General features: G+C 35.1%; 1 protein-coding gene across 1 annotated transcript in view; it reads left to right on the top strand.

Annotated features, from left to right (window-relative positions):
* Positions 1-1,582: 1,582 nt before the first annotated feature.
* The window catches only part of LOC149808508 (small ribosomal subunit protein uS5m-like), a 56,819-nt gene continuing 47,635 nt past the window's right edge, over positions 1,583-10,766 (top strand). Inside the window, exons 1-2 of the mRNA XM_089978259.1 lie at positions 1,583-1,731; positions 8,943-9,041. Coding sequence (XP_089834385.1) covers positions 1,656-1,731; positions 8,943-9,041 — 175 coding nt within the window. The 5' untranslated portion in view covers positions 1,583-1,655. The remainder of the gene's footprint in view (positions 1,732-8,942; positions 9,042-10,766) is intronic.

The following is a 10,766-nucleotide window of genomic DNA, read 5'->3' as shown; positions in this document are numbered from 1 at the left end:
AAGGAGTGTTGAAAGATTGAAAAAAGGGGAAGAAAAGATGTGAAAGGTGATAGATGAAGAAGTGGAGAAAATAAAGGACAGGTGGGCAAAAGATAGAAAAGAAGAAGAAAATAGAAAGAAAAAGTAAGAACTAGAGAAACTGAACGCTAACTGGATAAAAATCCAACAGAAGTTCCGAGCCATGGGTCACCCGGACTGGATACCGGAAACAGAAAAGAAGAAGAAAGGGATGATGGCAAAAGTTAGAAGATGGCTACAGAAGTGGAGGAAGTAAAAGAAGAAGATGATGATGAAACCAAAGGCCCTTTTCAGGGCCACCCACATTTCTCGAAAAGAGATTGACTTTCCATTGCCTACCCCTTTTTTAAAAATTTAAAAAAAAAAAAAAAATCCCATGTTCAATTCCCCTTGTCCCTAGACAGGCCCAAACTCTATTCCCCATGTTCAATTCCCATTGTCCCTAGAGTGACCCAGCAATATCTCCCATGTTAAATTTCCATTGTTCGAATGCCTTTGTCCCTAGAATGTCCCTAGACATTTTTTTCCTTTCTCCAATGTTAAATTCCCTTGTGCCCAGAGTGACCCAGGGTTTTTTGCCCATGTTAAATTTCCATTGCCCCTAGAGTGACCCAGGGTGGTTAATGTTAAATTTACATAGTCCCCAGAGTGACCCAAGGTGTTTTTAATGGTAATTCCCATTGTCCCTAGGGTGACCCCATTCACTACTGCCATGCATAGTATGGGTTACGTTGATCGGTTCTGATTTGATTCCATCCCATGATTAAAGTAGTTGTTGTAGGGTTAAACGCCATTTTTTTTCAGCACACGATAGGCTATACCACCGATCCACGAGAAGTTACTGGCAAGCTTTCTCACATACCCACATTCGCTGAATCCGAGACTCAAACCCACGCAGAGGTGAGATGGCAAAGATCCGTAACGGAGAGCGCTTTAGACACTCGGCCACTCGGGGCCCCGTGATTGAAGTGTAAACGTACGATCCGGATAGGGAAGTTTTTTCGAAATTTTGATCAGTATTTAGATTGAGAATAATAAAATGAGATAAATGTTTCACACTGTCTTGTATCAACTAGACAGGTTATAATTCATCGAAGACATTTAGGTATTTCCTTATTTAGCCGATGAAGGTTAAGAGAAAACATGTTAATTGGGTAAAATTGTTCGTTGAGGCTACATTTATGAAAAGGAATTGTATGGAAGTAAAACCTTAACACAAACGCAAATTTTCAGAACAGCCATGATCATTCACCTAAATGGTCACGAGGAATGATTCGAGCATATATCAAAGCATATTAAACTTTATCCTTGTGATCCAACCCCCGCTTGCTTCGACATGACTCCTCAAGGCAGCTACTCTCTAGGTCACTATGTATTCGGAGATAAAATATTATACAGTTAAAAGACAATTAAAATTAAGTTTTTCTATTTTATAATCTAATATAAGAGGACCCGCGAGAAAGTATTGATCGGTTTGCGGTGAGTCAACAAAGAATATTCCGGTGCATTGTCCGGTGCATATTTGGAAATTGTTCAAAACCATATCTCATGTAACATCGTGGATGACTGGGTAAATTCGCGAGAATATTAACCAATACAGACTTTGCTAAGATTTATCTGTCGGATTGTGCTCCAATATGGCAGCAGGATGGTTCAACCTAAGCCGGGTGGCTGTGCAGCAGTTCAGTATTCAGAGCATAGTGGCTTCAAAAGGTAATAGATGATATACTTACTGATTATAAAAAATATGTTGAAATAGTGCTAATGGTAAATTGATTTTTTTGTTTGCCAGTTCTTTGCATTTGTTAACAAGGTTAGGATTTAGAAAATTATTAAATGGTTTAAGTCACATGTATGCAGATTTACTGATATAAATAAAAAAAAAAATTATTTTTGCTTTAAAATTTAATTGTGATATAGTGCTAGAAAGTTTATTCAATCGTGATTTTTGAGTGATCTGCACAATACACTGCTGTCTGGCATTTCTGCGCACCAAAGGTTTTCGTTTCCAATATTGAACTTCTTTTGAAGCAAAACGCATACCGAATTCGAGCGATTGACAAAAATAAAATACAGCAATGCTTACCATTTGAAAAGATGCAGTTGTCACCAGAATATTCTGTTCAAAATAATATTAATTTTGGACGCAGGGGATACCACCACCCCTCCTTGTTTTCCTGACTCGCGATATGTCGGCCTATTCTGCGAATGAAAAGATGTAATGTTTATCCATCTTGCTTTAGAAATGAAATATATTACTTTGGACTGTTTCTGTCAGCAGTTCAGTCGAGTAATTAGGTCAGGTTTATAGCTAGTTTTACAAAATTCAACGTAAAAATGCCAATAAATAGTAAGAGATAGTAAGCAAACTAAACCGATCTTGTAAAAAAGTTAGTAAAGTTCAACATTTTGTGAAAAGTAAGCTATTACATGGAAGAGAAATTACAATGAATAGGATGTAATGTGTTTACAACGTCTTGGGGAAAAATTACTACAGAATTTAGAAACAGACTATATGCTGGGGAATTTGTTGAGAATTTATGTTCTAGCAGCAAGTAGACATGTTCGGTAGCAGACAATTTTGTTCATGTGGGACAACTTCTTGCAAAATTGGAAACTTGGATTAAAATACAGTTTTGTTTTAAGGTACACATTTCCATCTTTTATATAATGTATTTATTTTGATGATTCTAAAAGATGTATAGTAAATCAGATTTTCTGGGTTACAGGTTCAAGAAGGTCATGGAGTGGGTCTTCATGTTGCCATTTAGAAATCACATTTTTATGTGCATTTTGAGTCTAAATGTGGGATATTTTTGTTCACTTTATGAATATCACTTTTCTTAATTAATGTATGATTCTTCTTTCTGGATACAAAATGGATTTTTGACCCAAAATAGCATGTGATCAAATGTTAACAGAAATGATGTATCGTTGCATAGAATTACCCGATGCGCAGAATAGGTTGGCAGTAATTGTCATTAAAATAATTCCAGAACAAAAAATTTTCAATTGTTACACAGGGCTTGTATCGTTGCTTGCAATTTAACTATCAGTCACACATATGGGTAGTCTAGTCATACATGTAAGACCTTGACGCTGATATTTATGTTGTGGGCGTCAAGGTCTTACAGCCTAACTAACAGCGCTGTGTAGCGTTTTTTTTATGTCAACTAACATCGTTACAAAAGTCAAATTTTCAGGAATATTTCACACAACTGACAACTAAAATAACGACGCTTTTCTACAAAGTAAAGTCATGTTTTTCTCTAATAAATTCAGATTCTCACAAAAGAAATGGACATGTTTTCAAGTTTTGTTGGCCTACATTTCAGTTGGCTGGAAAGCGATAAAAGCCGGAAATGCCGAAATTGGGTTAAGTTGAAATATTATTCCTTAATGAAACAAATAAAAAATATATTATGCTTATTGGAACTGTAAGCAACAGTACATTTCATTCAAAAACTATATCCCTAACATGAACCTACTTGTTGCAAGGTTGACTTCAAAATGACCAAATGAAAAACAAGGTTTAATTATGTACATTTTTGCATCAATTAAAAAGAAGACACTCATGATGGAGTTAATAGAGATGCTCCCAGTGCACTGGATACATTTTCATATACCTGACTTGTAACTATTTTGCAGGAATTCTCACGTTTCACCACATTCCAAATACATGAATTCATGTAAAATTTGTGCAAATTCATGCAATTGGAATGTGGTGATATGTGAGAATTACTGCACAATAGTTCCAAGTTGGGTATATGAAAATGTATCCAGTGCATTACAGTTTTATTCAGCCATCCACAATTAAAGTGCTTGTAGCAACAAACATCAAGTCGGTAGAAATATTGTAGTGCTTGTATATTTTTTTTATAACTCTTTACACAACTGATTTCTTCAGCTTGACAGGAATGGTTGTTAAGCTAAATTTGATTGGTACATTGGGCCCTGTAACAAATATTATGTGATAGTTTGAAACTTGCATGAAGGAAGTTTTATAGATATGCGTTATTATATGGGCTTTCTAAAAGAAGACTGCTCTGGTGGCCTAGTGGTTAGAGCGTCCACCCTGGATGCAGGAGGTTGTGAATTAAAACCTTGGCTGAGTTATACCAAAGATTTATAAAATGCTACATGTCTGTGGCATGATGCCCCAGTGCTAGACATCACTATAAACTGCCACACTGTGGACATCATAGTGATACAACTGAACAAGTTTTAAAGCTACTTTAAAAATCCAAATCACACATACATGCACTGTCTAGAAGATCCAAAATGGCTGATCCCAGTGCATCATTGGATGATGATTTCATTCATTAAATACAGGTTGATTGTAGTGATGAAGGCACTTTATTTTTAAAATTAGGCAGTATATCATATTATTGGAGCTGGGAAAGTGCTAATGAAGATGCCAGTGAGTAATTTTGAACCCCAAAATGGCATGAATATAAGTCCATTATATATGCTAGATAGACAAAAACAGCATGATAGTCAACCTCTCATTTCAGATTTATTTCGAAATTAAATGTTGAAAAGGCAGACAAACAAGCCAAATTAAAATACAGACAATTTAAAGTAGATTGCACTTTCGTTTCATATCTCGTCACAGTTTAACCCTTCAGGATCATGTACTACAAAACCATATAGCCCTAGCAGAAAGGTTAGAATAAAACTAATAAATAACTTGAATCAAAAAATGAAATTGTAAAGTAAAGCTATTTTTGTTATCAAAATACCTCAATTTCAGCAAGTAGACTGCACTGGGATAGTGGCCTTATATAGACGTGTGTCCTTTCCAGGGGGGTGGGGGCTACATTTTTTATGAGAAGTATATGTAATATTCATATACCACTCCCTCGATAACTTGCGCACATCGGGGTCCAGAAACATCGACCGCACTATAAGTGAGGCGTGAGTTATCGAGGGACCTATAAAATAAGCCCAAAACCAATAAAGTGATTGACGACATAACGGAAAAATAAGGGGGGGTATGCAGATTATACTGTTGAATACTCACTTTATAATCGTTCTGAGATTAACTGTTAATAAATATCTCTTCATAACGGTGTACTTTATTATTTTCTCATAGGACAACATTATTTTCAGGATAAATTACAGTATATTGAGGCGATCATCGAAAACATTATTCCATGTGGTTTCCGTTCGCTTAACATGTGTACCACTTCACACATTGTGTACTACGTCACTAATTTTTATGTTGAATTGGATACATTCTAGTTTTATTGTTTGATCCAAATTAGACTTTTTTATATACAAAAGATCGACTCTTTTCGAGAAACAGTGTCAATCGAACGATATATAGATAGATAGATTTGAATGCGATAGAAGTTAAATGGAAAACAAAAAAAACAAGGGTTAATCAGTACTAACATATTTAATTGGTCTACAAATTTAAAACAATGTAAATTAGAACAAGTTAATACTTGCTGTTTGTGCCACGCTTGACAAATATCAATTCAGTTTTTGAAAAAAATCAGTTAATTTTTTTTTTATGTGTTACTCCTTGGTTTCCCTGCCGCCGAGCAAAATCCCTCAGATTTCTCAACTGCATGAGCTTTATGTAGTCAACATTTTGGGTCTCCAGCCACCTTATGGCAATATCAAAATATTTGATTGCTTCCTGTGCAGAGGGGTGAGGGGTGCAACATCTGCGTCTGCATCACTTTCAACACTTGTGTTACTCCAGTTAGAATCGTCTTCTGCTGCAAACTTGTTCGCTATAGAAATAATTATAGTTTCATCTGACATTTATTCGGCTGTGGGGCAGTCATTGTCAGCACAAATCCACTCCTCCATATCATCAAGAGAAACTCTCATCTCAGGACCATGAGTCTGTACGAATTTCTCCCAAACAGCCTCGGCATTAATGACATAAGTTTCACTGAAACATTCGAAGTCACTATCATCGTCGTTGTCTCTGTTACTGTTTTGCTTTACGTCAAAGGCAGCTCCAAGACCCTTAATCCAGTACCCGAGGTCTCTTGTAATTGATTTTTTTTTTTAATGCAACAAACACTTCCCCCAAGTTGTTGATCAAAACAAAGCCGGCGTGTACATGTAATTAGGTTCTCACAGAAGTACTCACGGGTTTCGATTTGATGGTCGATTGACTCTTTTCATGTTTTCAATGAACAGAATATGTTGTGATTATAATGTTTACACTGAAACGGAATTAAAGGATTAGAACGTGACTTTCACACAGGAAGACATTTAATTGGTGTTTATTTCATTCTCTGTTGCCACCTGTTAGCATTTACCAGAAGTTTTCATTGATTGCTATTTCACCAGACTGTTTATGTACAGTATAATGACAACTATTTATCATAAAAAACTTACATAATATATGATATCTTTAAACAGAGGTCTCGCTAGGATTTTAAAACTGGGTCTTTCTGCCTCTGAATTCAATCACTAAATATCAGTACATTTTCTCACTCGGACGCCAGTCAAAGCCTTTGAACTAGCCGCCTAGCTGTTGCATCATGTTCTTTTTTTTTTATGTAATGTACTGTTATAAAATGGCAACAGTACATCAAAGAGTATTTCAGTCATTGAATTCTGTCATTGTAAATATCAGCACAGTTAACTGATCAACACATTTTCCCACAAAGCAGGTGGCTGAAACAGGACTGGCAAATCTTTGAATTTTCCCGCGCACCTATTACATGCGTACGGAGGACTCCTGCCTCATTGATTTTCTGTGTCCCAGATCAAAAATTGGCGTCCAAATGCGCGTAATTAAGAGTTTTCGAGATCTCTGAAATTAATTCTTCTTTAGAACCTGCAAATTTCAAAATATGGATTATATTTTTACGGGCATTAATCACCATTTTCGATGATAAAACAAGCAATGTATCAAGGTTTAATTTATCAATTCTTATCGTAATTTTTTCATGTTCAGCATATTTTAAAGATATTTTAAATACATTTTCTCTGGAAAAAATTGGGAGCCAAGACGGACACTGCGTTATAAGCGGGATCGCGAGTTATCCGGGCGCGAGTTATCGAGGGAGCGGTGTAGTAAGAAAGTTACATGCTTCAAAGCGTTTAATATTTTCATTTAAAAGTATCATTAATTATTAAAAGTTTCTTCTTGTATTGAGAATAGACTTATTTCAACTGAATATGCATTAATAGTTCTTATTCTTGACATAAGTGTGATATGTAAGTGGGTATTGTTGTCATGCACATTGCAAAACCATTCAAAAATGTCATTTTAATCTTGGTATATCCATAATTCTCTTTCCATTTGCTTCATTTTCCCACTGCTGAATAATCTCCTTATTGGTTACAACCTTGTTTATATGAGTCTTTTCAACATAAAATTGTTTTGTTCGAGTCTTTTCTATATAAAATTGTTTGGCAAGTTCCTCCTCCCCATCCCACCCAATATCATCGAATAGAATAACCGACTTTCTTCTAAAATAATACGTCTCCGTTTACACGATGACATGTTAATGGTTGGTAATGATTTAATCAGATGTTGCAAACTTTATTTGATTTAATTATGCAGATAAAACTTTTATAGAGTGGACGAAATCCTTTCTGCATAAAGGAAGCAATAAATATATTGTCACATGAATTTTCTGTCTTTGTCTAGTACCCTGTTTTGTTCAAGGTTAATTTCTGTGTGTGTGTTAATCTACAAAAACTATTTTTAGCCTATGCTGACCATATTATGATCTTGACAATTATGTCCGGTTTTAATCATCAAAGAGTGTGAAGCCCAAAGCTCTATCATAACATTATTCAGCCCATTTCCTGTAAATGTTAGCTTTTATAGATAATGATATGATATTAATCTTTGTATTACATGTACTTTAGTCAACACTTCTTTCAGTAACTGAAACCTGACATCGGGAGACATGTAGCAATGGTAGAGAAAATCTGATTACTTACCTTATGTCATGATATAAATTAATTATTTCGTCCTGGACACATTTTAAATAAAAAGTGTCTGTCTGTGAGGGGAACATTTTTACATTTTTGTAGTACTAATCTTGCCACTGGCCATGTTAGAGGGGTTGCCATTCTTGAGGGGTATTTTTGAATACAAACTTGTCACTGCCAAGGGATTCTGGCCGTAAGAAGTGGGTGTCTGCTGGTCAGGGTGCCATTCAAGAGAGGGACTGCTGTACAGCATTATGGAGACATAAATCTGTCTCAGAGACAGAGGTCTCACTAGGATTTTACAACTAGGAGTCCAGGACTCCTAATTTTCGTAAAAATAGGAGTCCCACCAGCAAAAGTTGCAGTCCCCTCCCAGAAACATGTTGAAGTGCTAAATGCCCATTAAAATGCCAGGATTAATTGTGAACATTTGATGGTTTCTGTAATTCACATATAACTGCACATTTGTGTTATACTTTACTTAGTGTGTGGGCAGATGGAATACATCAGATGGTTGCTGTAATTCACATATAACTGTACATTTGTATTATACTTTACTTAGTGTGTAGGAAGATGGAATACATGAGTACATTCTCCATAAATCCTTGCTTGGAATTGTATCAGGTAACATCTTGTCTTCACCGAATTTTAGGGTTATATAAATGCACTTATGTGCTTATAAATGGCTAAAATATTATGAGAACTGTCAGTCACATAACATGTTCTAATGTTTATTTTATATGGAAATTATGGTACTTGTTAGTATTTAAGATGTTTTATAACTAGTAACTAATAATGGGGTAGGAGTAGTTGGTTTTCTTAAATTGAAACTTGCCAAACCTTTTGCCATATATTCATTTTGTACACAATTTTAGTTGCAACAAAATTTCAATAAGGTATGCCTGAATCATTACTCATATTTTAATAATGACAAGTTCATCATTCATTAATTTAAAAGTTTTAAGAGAATTTCTATTACACATCACAAATGTATAATTTTTTTCCAGATCTTATCTTGCATAAAACTGCTATTTTGAGGACTTGTCAAGGCATCAACATTAAGTGTTTCCTCCAATCTGTTCGCCATGTAACTTTCATCAATACACGTAAGTAGATCATTTTCTAGCTTTGCTGATAATGAAATTTCTATGTTAATTTAAAATCAAAGTACTGAAGGATTATATTTGTTGAGTAACAGTTGTACATAAAGGAGCAATGAATATAAGCAATAACATTTCAGTCCCTGTGATTTTAATATCTCTTTTGCAGAGTTGTTATTGATGGAAAAGCTCAGTGTAGATGTTTCATGTGGAAAACTTTGCCAAGTATTGATATATAAACAAACCAAAGTACAGTGTGATTCCGCTATAGCGCGCTCCTTTATAACGCGAATTCCAATATAACGCGGTTGTTGCATGGCTCCCGAAATTTCATATACAGTACATGTATTTTTCTTGTGCACCAAAAAAAAAAAAATCTTAAAAAGTACAAAAAAACCCCGTAAAAAGTTGCTTATCATTTTGGGGAAGAGATTGTGTATGAATAATACAAGACGATCGTGGCTTGGCTCCTGAAATTTTATATGCATTTTTCTCATACATGAAATAGTATTTTTTTCTTCTTAAAAGTAAGAAGAAAAAAAAACACATAAAAAAGTTTATTCTGGGATTGCGTAGGTCTTTGCCAATGTCGCAAACTTGGATTGTTTTTCCTTATTGGCTGCAAAACATACTTTTTTATTTATTGGCTATATTGTTGGTTGTTTAAATTTTTTTATACAACCATTGGTTTGGAGTGCAGAAATTCAGAGGCCCCATGAAAGGAAGCTGCAGACTGGATATAAAATGCACTGAAATATATCTATTGTTATATAAACAAATTCTTTGTCCATACTGACAAACCATCTAAACAGTGCATTGTTATATCATAATCCGCTTATCTTGACCATCTAGCATGAGTTCTGTTAGTACAAATATTAGTACCCTTACTCCTACCTCAACCACAACAAATCAAATTGAGGCTACGTCATCGTAGCTAGAGTTCTGTATGTTCTGAAATATCTGCTTTTTTGTTGTTCACATTTCTGGTAATGGAGATCAACCGGACGAGGCATTGTCTCATAATCTATCTTTCATCGGATTTTCGGCCACTCGCTAGTAATTAATATATTTACAAAGACTGACATTTGTTATGTGGATGGTAAGTAAAATTCCTCTTCTTTTCACTCAGAATTAAATCCTTCAGAAAACTCATGTTTTCTGTAATAGTCCCTGTCATCAGAACACCTGTGTCTCTATCGTCCATTGACCCTTTGTTAATTTTCAGACGCATGCGTGGAATTCAGCATCATGCTGCTACCACAAATGTAAAAAGAAAAATGCATCTTACTTATCGGTTTATTCAGTAGGCATGGAGGGACAGTAACTAGAATAGTCTAAACGACGGCAAAACTCCTTTTTAAAAATGTACCCAGATAAAATAGTTTGCTGAAATTTCAAAGGAAACAGATTACCTTTGAAGCACCGACTGTTATGTAAACGTACTCAGCAAATGGAAAAAATACCAGTCTCAATCATGCAATACAATTATTTGATGTTGCCGCCACAATAAGAAATGGGCATTCGTTTTCTTCTCCAAAGCTGTCCTTTAGCTGTGACTTCAATAGTGCATGCACCCTTCATCAAAGAAAGCCGACTAGAATCTTTCAACAACAGCAAAGAACTTTTCTTCAAAGGAAGTCAGTACCAAACTTAAATAAAAGTGATGGAATCTGATGGATTTTTGCATTTTCCAATGTGACTGGAACACGTTAACTGTGCTGTGAAAGTTTC

The sequence above is a fragment of the Sinohyriopsis cumingii genome, chromosome 1, assembly GCF_028554795.1.
Source record: "Sinohyriopsis cumingii isolate HCF-2022 chromosome 1, ASM2855479v2, whole genome shotgun sequence".
Classification (NCBI taxonomy): Eukaryota; Metazoa; Mollusca; class Bivalvia; order Unionida; family Unionidae; genus Sinohyriopsis; species Sinohyriopsis cumingii.
Note: the sequence above shows the minus strand (reverse complement) of the source record. Positions and strands in the feature narration are given on the sequence as shown.